At 39.1% G+C, this 20,047-nt stretch overlaps 1 protein-coding gene across 3 annotated transcripts in view; it reads right to left on the reverse strand.

Annotated features, from left to right (window-relative positions):
* Nucleotides 1-9,837: 9,837 nt before the first annotated feature.
* The window catches only part of HTR7 (5-hydroxytryptamine receptor 7), a 48,764-nt gene continuing 38,554 nt past the window's right edge, over nt 9,838-20,047 (reverse strand). For 2 of the 3 annotated variants that reach the window (XM_038410225.2, XM_038410222.2), the window contains exon 3: nt 9,838-10,038. Coding sequence is in view for 2 of the 3 variants with exons in the window: in XM_038410222.2 (XP_038266150.1) it covers nt 9,996-10,038 (43 nt within the window). In the remaining variant the exon portion in view is untranslated. Of the gene's footprint in view, nt 10,039-11,709; nt 11,803-20,047 lie in introns of all 3 variants that reach the window. The other variant, XM_038410220.2, reaches the window with a different exon arrangement.

The following is a 20,047-nucleotide window of genomic DNA, read 5'->3' on the forward strand; positions in this document are numbered from 1 at the left end:
GTCCCACATTCCCGGGAATCGGGGCCGGCTCCAGGCACCAGTGAAGGAAGCAGGTGCCTGGGGCGGCCAATAGAAAGGGGCGGCACTCCGTCCATCCATCATCGGGGCAGCATGTCCGGGTCTTTGGTGGCAATTTGGCAGTGGGCCCTGCAATCCCTCTCTTCTTCTTTGGCAGCCCTTCAGCGGCAGCTCAGCCAGACTTGGGTTTTTGTTTTTTAGTTTTTTGTTTGTTTGTTTTTTCCCTTTGCTGCTTGGGGCAGCAAAAAAGCTGGAGCTGGCCCTGCCAGGAACAAGCCTCTATAGTATCAAGTATGCACATCATTTATTTATATACATACACACACTCAAACATAAAAGATTAAATTCTGTTTTTTCAGAAAAATGACAAACTTTAACAGGATCATACTCCACAGGAGATTTTATTCAGAATATCATTTGATGTTGGTTGGTAGATTTTTTTTTTTCCCTAGGGCAGAAGGGATCATTATCATCTAGTCTGATTTCCTGCCATAGACCTTCCCCAACTAATTTCTGCATAAAGCCCACAATGTTCTTTTCAATTTAAGAACTTTGAGTGATAAAGAATCCATTATTGCCTGAGGTAGGTTGTTCCCATGGTTAATTATGCTTACTGTTTAAAAAATTGTGACTTAGTTGTAGTCCAAATTTTATTCAGCTTCAGCTTCCAACCATTGCTATGCTGCCTTCTGCAAGATTAAAGAGGTGTGTACTGAAAGAAATCCTTTTAGACCACGATCAAGTAATCTCTTAACCTTCTCTTGGATAAACTAAATAGATTGAGTTTAAGTGTCTCACTGTAATGCAGGTTTTCCAGACCTTAAATCATTTTTATAGCTCGTCTGAATCCTTTCCAAATTTTCAATATCCTTTTAAAAGTGCATACACCAGAACTGGACATAGTATTCCAATAATGGTCTCACCAATGCCATATGCAGAGGCAAAACCACCCCCTCCTACTTAATATTCCCCTGAGTATACATCTAAGGATCACATTCACCCTTTTAGCTACAGCATTACACTGGAGGCCATGCTCAGGGGTCTGTGATGGATCATCAGCAAAGTCTCTTTCAGTGTCATTGCATTGCAGGAGACAGTCCCCTCTCTTGTAAATGTGATTGTCACATTGTAGGCTGGCTCTTTCAGGGACTTGAGCTCAGCCTTGTCTGTGTCTAGTTATCTGTCCCCAGGTGATGAGCATGAGCCAACATTTCACTTGAGCAGGAGGACCAATATCACCAGTTATTAACCTGGTGTGAGACTTATAAGAGGGAACCTTCTTCATCAGTGAAGGGAGACCAGCTCGAGATGTAGACCCAAAGACAATTGGGATGGCAGTTCTACACCCTATGCGGATGCAAAGGCCAGGCCGGAGCTACCTTCAGGGAAGGGCAGGAGCAGAATCCTTAAGAAAAATTGGCCAGAGGAAATAGAGAGCAGAAGCAGCTGTTTTTTTGGGGGGGGGAATGAACATTTATAATTATATAAAGTGTGTGTGTGTATATACACATTCACACTCACACTCTGTGTGTGTCACACATACACACACACATACTCTGATTTTAAATTGACGTTTGAACTGAGATGCTGTTTTAATAAACCACATCCCAAGAAGGGATATTATTTGACAAATATGAGAACCTGGATGCAGTGCCCGAGAAAGGGAATATGACGTTCTTGTGCCAGATCCAGAAATACCCTGCTACAATGACCTTTGTTCCTAGATATATGACCTGGCATTTGACTGTATTAAAAATATAAATTATTCAAATGAGCCCACCTTATCAAGTGATCCAGATAGGTCTGTATAACTGACCTGTCACCATTATTTACTTCTCCATCAATTTCTGTATCTGCAAGTTTTACAAGCAATTTTATATTTTCTCCTAGATAAATGATTAAAATATTTAATAGCATTGGGCCAAGAACAGATCCCTGCAGGACCCCACTAAAACACCCCGTAAGAGGGTGAGGACTTTGAGATCAGTTAATTTTTTAATTTAATATGGGTTACATTGATTTTTGCATAGTGCTGATTATTTTATCAGAATCTCATGCAGGACTAAGTCAAATGACTTGTAGAAGTCTATATTATATCAACACAGTTGTCTTCATCAATCAAACTTGCAATCTCCAAGGTCTTGTCAAACAAACTTGATATATATCTCTATCTTCCATGTCATTATGTTGAATGGCATTACTTTTGGAACCCTTTAATTCTTTACTGATTTCATCCCATGATTTTACCCTGGATCTCAATGTCAGACTAACCAACCTAGAGTCAACCAGGCCATCCTGTTTAACCCTTTTAAATATTTGGGGTGGGAGGGGGGGAAGCTAAGGTTGTGCCAGTCTTCTGGAACTTTCAACTGCCAGAAGCTGGGACTGGATGATAAGGGATGGATCACTCAATAATGGTCCTGTTCCGTTTGTTCTCTGTCGCATCTGGCAGCAACCACTGTCAGAAGACAGGATACTGGACTACATGGACCATTAGTCTAACCCAGCAGGCCATTCTTGTGTTCCCCAGTATTCCGAGATTTAAAAACATGGTTTTCCGTGGCTGAACATTACATCTTAGTCCTCATCTGATGTCTTCCTCTCTAGTATTAAAGCATTGCAAGGATCACTTCTTTCCAATGCTACAATACTGAAAAATGTCTAATTTTGATAACTAATCATGGATTTGACAGCACTAAATTATACTGGTGCATGGCAGCTAGTTTAGTGTTATGCAGTTTCAGTTAGTTATGTCATGCAGTGTTGAAGTCTTACTGCTCTATCAACAGAAAATTTAAAAATTCTTTTCTCCCCTTCTATCCAAACTACCAAGACTGTTGAGGCCTTGACTATTGTAATCTCCTCTCTGGCCTCGATGCCAGCCAGCCACATTGCCTCCATCAAGTTCATTCAAAATGCTGCTGATGGAATCATTTTCCCGGTTTGTCTCTCCAATCATATAATCCCTCTTTCTTTGAATCTCCCCTCCCCACCTGGCTTTCCTATTCAAAAACAAACTTTTTTTTTATCTTTTAAGGCCCTTTATCATTTATCCCTGCCCTACTTATTGGATCGATGAGCTTATCAAGCCATCAACCCTTGCCAACTCTATCAGGGATGCAAGCCTAAATTGCCTATCTGTCTTCTCCCACAAGCACCTATATACTTCTAAATAAACTTTTTTAGAAAAGATATTGTGTTTCAGACATTGCTGCTTTTCTAGTTCAATATACTTTTGCTTTTAAATATTTTTAATTTCAACTTTGGTTTTAACAAATAAATAAAAGTACATTCTCCTGTCTATGTGTTTACAATTTAACATAGAGAGGAAGACTAGAACTCAGGATTAGCAAAATTCATAGGAGAAATCCTAGTCCAGGGATCAGCAACCTTTGGCACACGGCCCACCAGGGCAAGCCCCCTGGCGGGCCATGGGCCAAAGGTTGCCAATCCCTGTCCTAGTCCCACTGCAGTTAACAAATCTCTCACTGTTTTCAGTAGGGCTAGGATTTCATCATATATGTCCTTGATCATCAGTTTATCAGCCAATTTACATTCTAGCTGAGCTAAAGTTCTCTTTAGACGGGGATAGGTTTTCTTTACCCTTTCATGTCTGATCCATTTGAAACTTTTGGACCGCTTCAGAGGTGTGTGCCAACATAATTAACTTTGACTTTATCATAGGCTATAATCTTTGTTCAATTAGATGGTATTGCTGGGCTGACACTGGGAATGAATCATTATTTGAAATGATTGAGATAACCCAGGTCATGTACACAAACAAGGCCATGAGAGAGAACTCCTTGGCTTGGTTGCCTCCTGCAACTAAGAAGCCTACCAGAACGCCTTATTTTTGCCAAGACAATTTCATATTTTTAGGTTTTCCTCTTGTCCTTTCCATTTTCTCTCATGCAGGAAAGACCATTCTCCTTGCCTTGAGAATTCAGTTGTAGTAATTCTCTAAATAAAATGTGGCCAGAGTAATTATAAGCAGGATTTGGTTTCCAAAACTGCCATGTCTCTGCTTATGAGCTTAGTTTCATGCAGAATTTGCTTTCCAATCAATACTATTCTGTTTCATCTTAAATATTTTCACAACTGTCTTATTACTTTATATCTACTTGATTCTGGTCTTCATTTTTACACATGCATCCTGTTTTTCTCCTGTCATTAAATTCTGAATTCTTCCTTAGTTTGTGTGTCAATACAACTGGGGTCAATTGCTTGACATATCACAGATTAACAGGACAAAATGTTATTCAAGATGTAGGATCAACTCAGTGGAACACCACTTATTTGGCTCAGTTGTGTATAGAATAAATTAGATTTCTAGAAAAAGTAACCAGCAAGATGTATTTATCAATTCTAATAGTATTTCCTGTTTGTTTCCTTCCTTCTAGTGGTTTTATTGGATGAATGAACACAAAAACTATAGAACTTCCTCTCTATTTCTGGAGATCAGAATGTGTCATTATTATTAGTTACTTTTCATTTGGCAAACCACATTGACTTCAGCAGAACTTTAGTGATGTATTAGTACCAGGGTGCTTCTGCGATGGATATTCTTATATTTATAGCTGGTGTCAGCAGCAACATGATCCAGCCAGTAAGCACTATCACCAAAGCAGCCTGCTTGTCCTCCTGAACACTTTGGGCCTGATACTGAGTTACACTTAGCCCCCCTGTGGTGGTCTCACCCATCCTTGGAACATGCTTTTGCCTCAGTGTGGGATGTTCCTGCTATCTTTGACTTCAGTGCCTCCTGTTAGCTACCTGCCTCTGGCTCCAGATCTTCTGTGGCTCAGCCCTTCGGCAAAGTCACAGTGTTCAAACCACTTCCAGGGTATCCCGAACAAGTCCAAATGAATCTGGATAATTCCCTGCCCCCAGGGCTACTGAAATCCTCACTTGAACTAGCACAAACCCTATCTCAGCAGTTCCCTCACAGGAGCGTATGCTGCCTCCATAACCCTGGACTTCTCTCAGCCAGAGCGGCCTGTCTCCTCTACAGCATCTCCCTCAACTAAGCTTCTTCAGTCTATTTAGTGTGGCCTGGCTCTGCTCGTGCCCCCTCCCCCCCAGCTACTCACCTCTCCAGGTGCAGACATGACTAATTGGGTGTATTCACTAGCCTTGCAGGTGATGGCATTAAGCCCCATCACACTCCCATATACTCCTCTGATAAGAGTAAAAGGGCCTTAAAATGGATCTTAAAAATCCGATTCAGATCACTTATTCACAGCTGCTACCCAAATAGAACAGGGGGAAAATGATGCCTTCCACATTTGACTGGCCAGCAGATCATGTCGTATCCTGTCAGTTGCAGTCTTGGCCACTGTAATCTATGCATTTATAACCTTCAAACTAGATTAGATTACTGCAACACTCTGCATTCATTATAGAAACTCAACTAGTGGAGGATGCAGCATCCTGACTCCTGACACATTCAGGTCAATAACAGTACTGGTGTATTCATTCCAATCATTTAACTGGCTACCCACTGAATGCTGGATCAAGATTAAAGTCCTGACTTTGATCTTCAGTGCACTCAATGGGCTGGTCCTGGGGCATCTCAAAAGTTACCTCTCCCTCTGTGATCAACAGACCATCCTGGACAGCAATGATCTTCAGGAACAATGGAACCCGCAATGGTAACTAGAAGGCACTTAAGACATATGTCACTATTAGCTAGCCAACTTCTGTTAAACTCCCTTCCACCAGTGCCTTCCACAAGAATGACCACAAACCTGACTGTTTTCAAGACTAAATGCAAGACGCTCCTCTTTACCATAGATTTTCCGTCCTAATATATTAAAAACATAATTATATTAATAAATATTAAAACCCTTTTGTTTTTCCTTTTCTTTGACAGAAGGAAAAGACTGAACTCTAGGTCAGTTTGTATACCACTTGTCTGGATTTATGTAACTTTGAAAAGTGCTTAGATGCAACAGTGAAGAGTGCAATATAATTATCTAGGTAGAAAGATGAAAGAAGAAAATCATACTCTCTTTTCTGAGGGGGAAAAGAAAGTTAAATGTAAAATAGCATGATGAAAAATATCCTGTAAACTCAGACAGGTGGAGGCAGTTCAGGAAGTGTGGTGTTGGTGGGTCTCCATGGACTTTTTAAAAACAAAACAAAAAAACCCAAAGATGTCTAAAAAACTGGAATTCTCTGCACAAAATGGACATGATCCTCATCTAATTTAGCAACCAGAAAAGAAAGTATTGTACAAATTGTAGTTTGAGGAAATATGGGTTCAGTCACTTATTCAAGCAGAATGGAGAACAGCTATAAGTGTAAAGGTTTTTGGTTTTTTAGATGGGAAAGAAATTGAAAGAGGCATGAGCCTAACATTGCATCCTATACTTCTTGTATGTACTTAAACTGGGATTTCTCCCAGGAGTCTAAGGAAATTAGGCACTCTAAGCAAATTAATATTTAAGGGGATTTGGTTACCTAACTCCCCTGGTTTCAGAGTAGCAGCTGTGTTAGTCTGTATTCGCAAAAAGAAAAGGAGTACCGGTGGCACCTTAGAGACTAACAAATTTATTAGAGCATAAGCTTTCGTGAGCTACAGCTCACTTCATCGGATGCATAACTCCCCTGGATGCCTTTGAAAACCCCAATCTTATTTGTTGGTCCATTTGTATTTTTGGCATATCCAAAAGTGACTACTGACCATGAGTACCTCCCATTTTTGTGTGTGTGTCCAACTTCAGCCATCTAAAAGGAACCTAATTTTCATAGTTCAAGTGCTCAGCATTTTTGAAAAGCAGGCCCCATTAAGGCATCTTAAGTTCACCCACACATCCGTGTAACCCCACAGAATTAAAGTTCAGACCATTACTCCCCAAATCATCCATGACCACAAAAACTAACAGAATAATTATACTCTACACTAAACTTCAGGTATTTTACAAGTTATCTAGAGCGGATGTTAAAAGGTGAGACACTAATATAAGAAAGGAAAAGCAGCGAAGACTCCTTTTTTGTTAAGGCACAGATGTTGGAGCCAGGAACCCTGAGTTCTATTTCTGGCCCTGCTACAGCCTTGGACAGATCACTTAAACCCTTACTCCATGTGGCAAATGAGGATAATACAGGCCCACCTTACATGAGGCTTAACTTAATGTTTGTAAAGCACTTGATCTGCAGACAGAAGGCCAAGTGCCAAGTGTCATTTTATGCAGATGTTCATATTACCCATTGGCATTTTTGAACACTCCTTTTCTTACTCTGTGGCATGTTGTACACATGATTTGCTTAATGTATTCTGGATGTGTAGGTATTTATGGGAAGCCTTTATCGCTCATTAGCAAAGTAAGCTTTGCCATCTATTGCTCAGTATCGCAGGAGATGGGATTGCAGGAAGGCCATAGCAGAATAATGTGCTCCACATTGCATGACAACATATCAGTATATTATGATTTCCAGTATTCTTTGTAAGCCAGATGTATTTAGTTGATTGACTGTTGTTGGATGGTGATGATAAAGTGATGGTGTGAAACTGTAACCTATTATGAAGCAACACTTTCCACCAGCTCTCCCATGCTGGGTATAGGGACATACCAAACTTGGTTCACAGTACATATTTTATTTGATCTTCTTCTTAGAAAAATAATGTAGGTATTTATTCTAATTTAACAAAGAGATGGAAATTCAGGGTGGATTTTTAAAGGCACTAATGGCTGCTAGTCAGGTGCCTGTCATTTCAGCCTCTTAAAATCTGTTAGACAAAATGAAAACAAAATCATTGGCTGAAGCAACACAATGATATTATAGATTTGCTACTGCTTGTGTATTCAAAGGCAATGTTGGTCCAAAAGCATTTAGCACCTATTTTCTCATTGTAGATTCCCATCCATCAGTTTGTTGAAGCATTCCTTGCTTCTTAGAAGATATTTCTCTTACAACATTTACAAATAGAATATATTTTTGATTTAACTTAATGTCACAATATTTACAGTGAATTTCACAGAATTTTAATACTAGTACATATTACAAAACTTCATTTAAATAATGGATCTAATAATGTACAATTCTATTAAATCTGAAGTTAAGGTTTTGGTTATCTAAAAGGAAAGCATGACATTAGACTTTGTTCTGAATACAGGTGCTTCAGTGTCTGTAAAGTAGCTAAGCACGTCAGTCAAAAACTAGCTTTAGAATATTAGATGTCCTTTTGCTTTCTCAAAAAGAAAAGGAGTACTTGTGGCACCTTAGAGACTAACAAATTTATTAGAGTATAAGCTTTCGTGAGCTACAGCTCACTTCATCGGATGCATCCGATGAAGTGAGCTGTAGCTCACGAAAGCTTATGCTCTAATAAATTTGTTAGTCTCTAAGGTGCCACAAGTACTCCTTTTCTTTTTGCGAATACAGACTAACACGGCTGCTACTCTGAAACTTTTGCTTTCTGTTACGCATTTACTGAAGAAAAAATAATCTTCAAGCTTTTGCTTTTACTGTCACTCATATGAGTACCTCTTCTCCCTTAAATCTTCCATCCTTAGTTTTATATGTTGCATCCTATTCTGATCTGACTTTATTTAGACTAATTCCACTGAAATCTTATACCATTGTAACTGATCAGAACTTGGTCCACTGAGTACTTACAATAAACTTTCTCACATTAAATATTTAAGGATTATCAAAACTTTTATCAGTGACATACTTGAATTTTGTACAGCTCTATTTGTTCTCACTGTGTACCTCTTGGAAAATCCAAGTGAATTACCAAAGGCACTATTTTATTTAAAATGTGGAGTTCACAGTGACTAATCCTATTGATGAGGTACTGAATGGAAATCCTGGTGACTTTTAATACTGTGACAATGGCTACTCTTGTACTTGATTACCATCAGTACACCCCCATGAAATTCAACTGAACATATGAGATTTGAATCTAAAAAGGGTGCTTTTATGTATATTCTTTAGAAATGGCACACGAGACCGTTGAAAACCTCCCACCTTTTATGCAGTTACTTGAACAAAGAGATCCTAGTTTCTCTATATATTCTGGTACATCAAAAATCACCACTTAGAAAGGACATAAATTGACCTTTTGTTGTGTAAAATATATACATCTTGCTCTTGTCTCTTGAATTTTGTCATAATAAAATCCATGAGACGCATTTTTACTGAAAGGTCAGAGACAACCGACAAATTATGCTCCATTTGTTATCTTAAACACCAACCACCACCTGTGTCAAAGATATATAACTAGACAGGGCTTTCACCATTGAATACCAAAGGGCCACTTTTAACAAAAATCAGCCTTTTATTGTTGCCTTTCTGGATTTTAGCTTGGACACACAACATTTTCAACACAAGGCTTGAAAGCATCTACATTGCCACCATTTGCTTGAAAAATCTTTTTGTAGTAAAACAAAATACATTCTGTATCATGGGTGATCCCTGAATAATAATAGCATTGTTAAAGAAAAGGAGTACTTATGGCACCTTAGAGGCTAACAAATTTATTAGAGCATAAGCTTTCGTGAGCTACAGCTCACTTCATCGGATGCATACTGTGGAAAATATAGTGGGGAGATTGTTGTAATCCACAAGCATGAGAAACATAAATGAATGGTCTCTTCTGTTTATATTGATTGATAAAGGTGCAGATCTGTACAATATCTTGTCTTTCTGGATTTCAGTTGATTTCTTTCCCCTCAAGTGTCAAACTGCTTATTGCTAAAATGATTTGGCTTTCTCAAACAGAAAACTATTTTCATTTGTACACAATAGCAATTATCCCATTAAGAAATGAGGTGTCATCACTTCCATGAGAAATTCATTTAATACAATGCATCAAGCACATGGATTTTTATTTTATTTTTAAACATTCACATTCAAAGAAGATTAAGTGCATTTCATAACCCCCTTCATTTCTTCTCAGGCTAAATCTTCATTAATTTTCCTTCCCCAGTCGTGCCTTGGCATATCTGACTACTTCGCTGTGTATTTGGTCATAAGTCATGACACTTTTTTCTTGAGTAATCAGAGTTTCTCCTGTTTTAAGAAAAAATATACAACCCACAATGAATTAGATAGGAAAATGTAACAGCATCCCCTACAGGGCCTGATCCAACTTCCATTGAAATCAATGGAAAGCTTCCTGTTGACCTTGATGGGAACTGGGTTAGGCTTATAAAGAATTAGAGCTCTTTCCCAGAAGTTCAGCACAAAACTTGAGGCCCAAGGAAGTGGGTGGCTAAGGTTACTTTTGTGCTTGCCCAATTCTGGGCTTCTATGAGGGCTAAAAAGGTCCTTAGCACAATTTGGACAACCCTAAAGTACAGCAGCCCAAAAACTACTGAAGTAGCATCTGCTAAAGCCCTCCCCCTGGCCTGCCCCTCTACTCTCTGGTCTTATACTAAGCCCCACTGCCTAGTGTAGGACTTGTGGAGGGGGCCTCATAAGATAACCTGTGGTTGTCCTGGTCACCTCTTATGACAGGAGAATTTCCCAGGCACAAAAACTGAGTAAAGGGGCCATAGCAGGATGGAGACTCCATCCCTTGATTTTTGCAAAGTGACCTTTATCCACAACTTCACACCCAATATTTGTCGACAAAATAATGTCACATTTTATCTTAGCTGCAATATTGTCCCATTAATGATCACTGGGGCCAAATCCTGCTCCCTCATCTGATGTTGTGGAGAAACTCAACCCAGTGGAACTAGTGCTGTTCTGCTATGGAAAAGGAAGCAGGAGTCATCAGTCCATGCCCATGTCAGAGTTCTGTTCCATGGGGACTTCCTGCACCCCACCCAGCAGGGATTTTGGGGCTTGACCCTGCAAGTTGCTCAGCTCTCTGGCCCTGATCCAGCAAAGCACTTAATCAGGTGAGTAATTTCCCTGAATTCAGAATCAAGTTCTTTGTGGAGAATGGTAGCGGATCCGTGACTACATCGATCCACCAGTCATTCTGCCCCAAAGAAAGTCTTTCCTCAGACACTTGGACATTGTGTTGAGATCCAGGATTTGGCACTAATGCAAAAAAAAAAACCCACGAGGGCAACAGTAAGGCTGAAAATTAAAAACTGAAATAGCTCAAAATTTCTGAGTTTGGTTTGCATGACAGCCTAAACTCAACTCCTTTGCATGCCAGAGGCATTGTGGAACCTTTGGGCCTGAGCGGAGCTCTTTTTCATGTGACTACTCCTACTGACATCAATGGGATTATTCACATCAGCCCAGGCTCCAGGAGCAGGCCTTTTAACAGTCAATCATTTCACGAACTCTGGCATTTCAGCACATGAACCCACCCTAGCAAATAGGAAATAAATTGAACAAAAGGAGGCCCTTCCTAGTGACCAACAAAAGATAACACAAGAAAAGCAATTTTACAGTGGGATACAATGCAGAAATAGATTTCAAACAAGTTTATTTCCATTGTTAATTCATTGTTAAAATGAGAAGACATAAGCAACTAATTGTAAAAACTAACCAGATAATCATATCCAAGGTCAAAACTAGATATGGAGGAATGAAATCAAAAATAGGTTAAGTTTCATTTTATTTATATAGTTAAATAAAAAATAGTCAGGGTCTGCTTTAGCTGAATGCACATGCCTAAGGAAGTTTTCTATTTGATATCTGCTTATATATTGCATAAATCTGAAATGAATACAACTTATAGAACCAAATTTTTGCCCTCAGAGATGCCCATTCACTGACCTCAATAGGAGTGACTTCAGACATTGCTGGTTCTGTTGATCTTTACTTGTGGATGTGGGTGAGAGAGAGAATTTGGAGTAAGTTATAGATACTCTGTGTGAAAAAGAGAATTTGGAATATCAAAGATACTGTAGATTGACTCAATTCTAAATTTGACTTATGTCTGAAAGTTAGAAACCCTTATTGGTACTTTCATAGTGTTTGCTGTATTAAATGCCTGTTTATAGCAGTTTTTAAAGAGAAATCTAAATCAATGGCTGTGTATGAAACAGTCCTGCAATCCATGTGTTGCTGAAAAGGACTCCAATGGTTATTGAATAATGGGATCTGTCAATTCTAGGTATACAATCAGTGATCTTTAAGTTCTCTCTCATGCTATTTGATTTCCATGACATGTTTAAAGTCCTATCCTATCCGTGTAGATATCAGGGCCTCCCAGGTGCATCCCTTAAGAAGGGCAGCAAAGAGCTTGTGTAGGCCCTAGAGAATCAATCCCAACCATACAAGACAAATCACTCCTCAGGGTAAATTCATGCTAAGGTAAGATTCTACAGAAAATTCCCAGATATCTTATTAGACTACTAAACCATAGTTACTCTACCAGGCTTAGATTAAGCATGCTTTAACTAATCAGTCTTCACTAACAAAATCTTGTCTCTAGTGGAGGCAAATAATCTATTTATCATAGGTAGGTGTGTAGTATTATCACTGTAGTATTTACATGCATTCTAGGAGAGGATAATTGTTCCCTTGTATGTATCCAGCTCTAAATTTCTATACAGTGTCACTGTAATTCTTAGAGAATTGGTAGGATAATTCACGATTGGAACATTGGTATAGAAGGTACAGCTTGTTCAGGAAGGGCAGACAGGAAAAAAAGGAAGGAAGTGTTGGCTTGTATATCAAAGACATATAAACACACACTGAGACAAAAGTAGGAGGCAGACCTGTTGAAAGTGTTTGGGAAAAGGCATAAAAACAAGACTGATGTCATGGTAAGGGTCTACTATAGATCACCTAGCCAGGAAGAAGAGGTGGATAAGACTTTTTTTTAAACAAAATCATCCAAAGCACAAGACTTGGTGGTGATAGGACACTTCAAATACCCAGACATCTGTTGGGAATATAATACAGCAGAGAAGAGATTATCCAACAAGTTTGTGGAATGCATTCAAGATAATTTTATTGCAGAAGGTGGAGAAAGAACCAAGAGAAGAGGCTGGTCAACATTTGAGTCTGACAGATAAGGAGGACGGGTTGAGAATTTGAAAGTGGAAGGCAGCTTGCGTGAAAGTGATAATGAAATAAGCATTCATAATTCTAAGGAATGGTAGGAGGGAAAGCGGCAGAAAAAAGACAATGGACTTCAAGAAGGTAAACTTTAGCAAACTCAGAACTGGTAGGGAAGATCCTTGGGAAGCAAGTCTAACGGGAAAATTCAGGAGAGTTGGCAGTTTTGTTTTTTTTTTTTTTTAAAGAGACATTAAGGACACAGGAGCACACAGCCCGAGTGCATAGGAAAGAAAGCAAGTGTGGTTAGTGACCACATGGCTTATCCAGGAGATTGTCAATGATGTGAAATTAAAAAAAAAAAGTGGAAACTAGGTCAAATTACAAAGGATGAATAGATTTAAAAAAAACCAAAACATAAGCACATAGGGACAAAATTAGAAAGGCCAAGGCACAAAATGAGACTAAACTAACTAGAGGCATAAAGGCAACAAGAAAACATTTTACAAATACATTAGATGCAAGAGGAAGACCAATGACAAGCTAGGCCCATTACTCAGTGACGTGGGAAAAACAATAACAGAAAATGCAGCAATGTCTGAAGTTTTAAATGCCTTTTAAACGGTTAGCAGTGGTCAGATGACTAACAAAGGGAACATAATTGTAAATGGGGTAGGATCTGAGGCTAAAATAGGAAAACAAGTTAAGAATTACTTAGACAAGTTGGATGTCTTCAAGTTGGCAGGACCTGACAAAATATATCCTAGAATACTTAAAGAACTGACTGAAGAACTCTCTGAGCTATTAGCGATTATCTTTTGAGAAGTCGTGGAGGACATGGGAGATCCCAGAGGACTGGAAAATGGCATATCTATAAAAAGGGAATTATAGACCAGTATAACTTTGGTACCCGGAAAGATAATGGAGCAAATACTCAATCAATTTTTAAGCACCTAGAAGATAAGGTCATAAGTAACAGTCAACATTGATTTATCAAGAACAAATCATGTCAAACCAAACTAATATCCTTCTTTACAGGGTAACAAGCCTTGTGGCTAAGGGGGGAAGCAGGTGTGATATATCAACTTTAGTAAGGCTTTTGATATTGTCTCATGTGACCTTCTCATAAACAAACTAGGGGAATATAGCCTAAACCAGTGTTTCTGAACCTTTTTGATACCAGGGACTAGCTTGCTGCCTTTCCAAACTGTCATGAAGATTTCAGGGAATGGTGCTGGTCCACAGACCGGTCATTTGAGAACCACTGGCCTAGACATACCTACTCTAAGGTGGGTGCACAACTGGTTGGAAAACTGTATTTGGAGTAGTTATCAATGGTTCACGGTCAAGTTGGAAGGGCATATTGACTGGGTCCTGCAAAGATCTGTCCTGGGTCTATTTAATGTCTTTGTAAATGATTAGATAATGGCCTAGAGATTACACTAATAAAGTTTGCGGACAATACAAAGCTGGGAGCAGCTGAAGGTCAGAATTACAATTCAAAATGACTTTGACAAACTGGAGAAATAGTCCGGAGAAATTCTATGAAATAAATAGGATGAAATTCAATAAGGACAAATACAAATTACTGCACTTAGGAAGGAATCATCAATTGCACAAATGGGAAATGACTGCCTAGGAAGTATTGCTGCAGAAAAGGATCTGGGAATGCTAGTGGATCACACACACTAAATATGAGTCAACAATGTAATACTGTTGCGCAAAAAAAACAAACCTCATTCTGGGGTGTATAGTAAGCAAGACACAATGTAATTCTTCCACTCTACTCAGCACTGACAAGGTCTCCACTGGAGTATTGTGTCCAGTTTTGGGCACTGCACTTAAGAAAAGATGTGGATAAATTGGAGAAAGTCCAGAGGACAGCAACAAAAATGATTACAGGTCTAGAACACCTGACATAAGAGGAAAGACTGAAAAAATGGGTGTTTTTAGTTTGGAGACTAGAAGACTGATTGGGGGACATAAAGAGGAGGGTGATAAATTGTTCTTAACCACCAAGGACAGGACAAGTTATAATGGGATTAAATTGCAACAAAGGAGATTTAGATTAGACATTAGAAAGTTCCTAACAACAAGGGAAGTTAAGCAGTGGAATAAATTAATTAGGGAGGTTGTGGAATCTCCATCATTAGAGATTTTTAGGCAAACACTTGTCAGGAGTGGTCTAGATAATACTTAGTCCTGCCTCAGTGCAGGACTAGATCTGTCGAGATCCCTTCCATTCCTATCTTTCTATGATCTCTATTTAGTCACCATGTTCTAGAAGGCTAAGATATCACTTTTTTTTCCACAGTATGTGTATCAAGCATCTGTCTGTCCTAATTTTGTATGTATTTTTCTTGACTGAATGATCCCTATTATTGTATGTGAGTCCTCTTTAAAAATGCTGCTTGTCTCCATTATAGTACTACTGATACCTTGCTCTTATAAAGCCACTTTTCATCTGCAGATCCCAAAGCTCTTTACAAAGGAGATCAGTACCATTATCTCCATTTACAGAAGGGGCTAGATTTTTGTGCGTTTTAAGTTACCGAGTCTAGTCATTTGCATTCTGTTAATTCATGACAGACTTTAACTCTTGTATTCTTAGAAATAAGAGAACAAGTTTGTTACAGTGGTTTTCTCTTTTACGTAGAAAGAAAAAGTTAAGCATACTGTAAACACGCTTTTCTGGAACTAACAAGACCACACATAAGGAAAGCCCACACATCTGCTGTATTAAAAAAGAGAGAATTGCTGATTTTTTTGATTGAATAGATCTAAAACTAAGAGCAAAATATTTATCCAGTCTGGTATGTCAATAGTTTATAACAGTACAATAGGTTTCCTTTCAGTGGGCGCTCTCTCTTCTGGAAACTTAGGTATTTTAATATGTATTTCTGATTTTGGCATTATTTATTCAATTAGAACGATATATAAATAGATCATAAATGATACTAATGGAAAAAAGTCATAGGTTCACAAAGTCTTAAAATGTTTCCTACATTGCCTATATATATATATATATATATATATATATATATATATATATATATATATATATATATATCAGCATCCACAAGAAAGCAAATAATCAGACTGCCTTTCATCTACAGTGAAGGACATCAGTCTGGGGGTTGTGAACATATGCCATGGGATGCAAACACTCTACTTCCCATACTGCTCACAATGCGAAAGGGTCCTGGTTATTTGGGAGAAGGGCTGAAGGAGGTCCTGGTCTGAAAAAGGCTGAGAGCTACTGATCTACCATTAAGATGTATAGAAAATGAACATTTGAAGAAAATTATAAACTAATTTCAATACTTATGGTGGGCAATGGCTATTTAGAGAAAAAATAAAGATAACAGCAATAAAGATACTATTAGCATGTACTTATTGTACAAAGACCAAGAGAGAGATTTTCTTTTTAAAGGATGAAAATCTAAGATCTACGGTGAGTTATGAACAGGATCTGCTGATGATTTTTTCCTATGCTTTCCCTGAGAGAAGCTTATCTCTTGAGCAGTTTTTTCTGAAAGACAAAAAAAATCAAATAGAAAATTAAGGTGGTAGCTATGCACAAAATAAATGGCATCATTTTCAAGATTCCTTGGTATTCTGTGTTCTGCATTTTAGAGTTAGTTGAACTATCCCTAAATTTACCTTAACAGTGCTCTAGAGATGCTATGTTGAATAGTAAAAATAGTACAACATTCTTTTATATATACTGAATGCTTGTGAAAAGGGAGCAAAAATATAAAACTTTGCAGTATAGATTTACTCATAAACACTCTTAACTCAATAACTGTCTGAAGTACATTTATTTCAGATTATTTGGCACATCTATGGCTCTGTGGTATTGGATAATATATCTGGATAGGAAGAGAAAATGAGAAATTACTTTTATTTTTATCAAATGAGTATAAAACGATTGATTCAATTAATAGCAGAAAGTGGAGATCAGTTGTTGAGCCTTTGAAATAAAAGAATTATAATTTTTTTTCAAATGATTTTTAAGAGTTTAAAGCCAGGTATCAATCAGTTAATCAAAAGCATGGCTAAACAAATAGGTCTTATATTGTGCTCTGACACTCACCAAACCCAGGTTCTGGTGGACTGCTGGAGGTGGAAGGAAATCCAAACAAGTGGGATCTTGGCACTTCCGAGTTGACCCTGGCTGAGATGGGTGTGGTCCTGGCTACTTAATGATCCCTACTTATTGCTAGAGCACTCTAGTTGTTGTCCCAAGTCTTTGGCCATGAGGGGCTGTGCCCTAGGCTCAATGTCTGGTTGGATCTCTGGGTGCAGAGCTACACTGCAATGTAAGCCCAGGTTAGTAGAACTTGAGTTAGCAGAGTCTGGGTTTGTAAACCCAGGGTTTGAGTGTCTATGCACATTTGTAACTCTAGGTTAAGAATTGTTGAATCCTAGGTCCCACCCTGGGTCTCCAGTGTCTACACTGCATTATGTGGGCCCGACTCCAACCAGCCATATGCCAGACTTGACTTCCTAGTGCCCTCCCAAAATGTGGCTGCTGTAGCCTTGTTTGTGGTGCAGTGTGGGGAAAACTTGCCTGTCCACCAAACTTGCCTGTCCAGAAGACAAAAAGTCAGCCTGTGGGAGTGTGGAGACTTGTGGAGACTCCCAGAACACAAGTCCAGTGGGGCTGTATCCACAGAGCAAAGCAATAGGGGGTTTGAACCCTGGGACTTGGCTTGACTGAGGCTTGGACCCTCCACTCCAGGGGATCCTGGGCCCAAGCTAGAGTTAGCGCAATTTGTGTGTAGATGGAAGGAGGGTTAGGCTTGAGCCTGAGTTTGAACCCTGGGCTTATTTTGCAGTGTAAACATTCCCTGTGAGTCCTGAGAAAGTCTAACCATAGAGATCCTGCACAGAGCAGCCCTAATCATAGAGATGCAAGATTAACTCCCCCACTTTCCAAATCAGGACCTACAAGCCCCTGTCCATGAAGCAGGAGCCACGGAGAATGAAGGAGACTGAACAGTTCTGGGAGCAAGCAATTCAGAATTTGTTGCTGGATACAACACCACATTAATTGCCCATGTGCCTGGGCTCTGGTAATGGGACCTGGAAAACCTGAACCTCAAACAGAATTCTATATAAAGTATCTACCTACTCCAGCTTTTGAGCTTAAAATGTAATTTCTGCACACATTCTTGCAAGCAAAACTCACTCGCTGGAATGTAATAGAAAGTAAATACAAGAGTGGTGTGAGCACAAACAAAGCACTTTCACTTTCAAATTTAAATACTTGGGGATAACTATTTCCATTATTTACACAACTTGAGTGTTAAATAAACAAACTAGGCTAATATGTTGCCTTATAAGTAGATAATTAAGGATATCATTTCCTCTGGGATTTCTGGAACCTTGTGTTTTACTAGACACCTTTTGGCTTTTTCACAAAGCTAGTTAGTTAAAAGCAGTAAAGATAGTGAGAGAGCATTCTCAGGAGAAGCATAACTTTGTTTCAGCCATGATCTTAGCCAAATTCCAAAGCCATGGACCACATTCTGCTTTGTTACACCAGATGAGGTCTCTGTTACCCCAGATACAACTCTTTTGAGATGGGATGCATGGACCTGCTTGATAAAGTTGCCAACCTCTCTGTAGAGATACTGATTGAGTGCTTATGTGGGTGAAAGGGCTCCTTCTGTCCTTTTTCTCCTCTCCAGCCTGTGCTGGCCTGTGGTCTAGAGGACAAGATTGAACCCTTAGTATCAAATATAAAAACATTTGGTAAAGATTCCAAAACACCAACAAAACTAGCTTTTTACTTGGTATTTCAGAAGTCTTTCAGCCTTTGTGATTAACAAGGAGCTTTCTAAACACCTCCCAGATCCAGCATGGGTGCATGGAGAGAATCCCCACACCTGAGTATCAGATTGCTGAAAAACTTAAGTCATAATTCTCAGATGTGGGGACATAAAGCTGGATATTAAAGGCACTTGCAGCTCCCATTGACTTCAGAATATTGATTTAGGTACTTGCCTTTAGGCACTCTGCAGTTTAAAAAAAAAATTGGCCTTAAAATGTGTTAATCTTAAAATGTATGTCTGGGCAGATGGGTGACCTCTGATGTCAAAATTATTCATTTCATGTTAGATATGAAAATTTATTTATGGCAATACCAGCCCCAATACCATTTGTGTATATAACATGTTGACAATCTGGGCCAAATTCTGCTCTCAGCACCTGTGCAGCTCCATTCATTTCACCTGGGATGCAAATTAGATCAGTTCATGTCTCTGCCCTCAGATTCAGATGGGGGTGCCCGTGTTGCCTCTAATTTTGTGTGTGCGTGTGTGTGCAGAACAAAAACTACTAGAGCTTAAATTTAAAATCCAGGAGTCCAATCTCTTCAACCCCCATTTTCTCCCCCAGGCTATGCTGTTTCCCTTTCTATCCATCTTGCTGGTCATTCACATTTTTTCATTTTCCTTTCTGTCTATTTACTAGCTGTCTTTCCTCATATATTTCTCTTATAACTTACATTCCTTGTACGCTCCTTGCCCCCTTTCATTTCCCTTTTCCTTTACCTATCCTGTATAACCTCCCTTAACTTTCAATGTGTGTGTGAGTGAGAGAGATGTAATCTGTTTTAGGGTTTTGTACTAATGCTTATCACCACAGTAGAGACCTCTCTCGCACTCACTCACACACTCACCCCTATCATACATTACTTTCACTCTTTCCATGGGAGGACGGGGAGCCTTGAGACCCCCTTACCTCAGACAGAAGACAGCAGGTGGAGTGGGAGCCCTTAAGCCCCTTCTTCTAGCAGGAAGCAGATGCCTCCTGGCAAATAAAGGTCTCTTGAACGGCTCAAATGTAACTGTGCAGGAAACCTGCCAGCAGGGTGCACAGCCATGCACATGAACAAGATAGTGAGGGAATATTGTATTCCCTCTATGTATCTGATAAACATCAGCTATTGCCTGCAAGCTTGTGCACTTCCAGTGACTTTTCAAACTCTATTCAAGAAGACTGGGACAAATTCTGCATTGGTGTATGTCTCACGTAACACAACTGAATTCATTTAAAGTTAGTTTAATGTGGTGAATGTTAGAGCAGAATTTAGGCCAGA

The sequence above is a fragment of the Dermochelys coriacea genome, chromosome 7 (genome assembly GCF_009764565.3).
Source record: "Dermochelys coriacea isolate rDerCor1 chromosome 7, rDerCor1.pri.v4, whole genome shotgun sequence".
In the NCBI taxonomy this organism is placed as follows: domain Eukaryota; kingdom Metazoa; phylum Chordata; order Testudines; family Dermochelyidae; genus Dermochelys; species Dermochelys coriacea.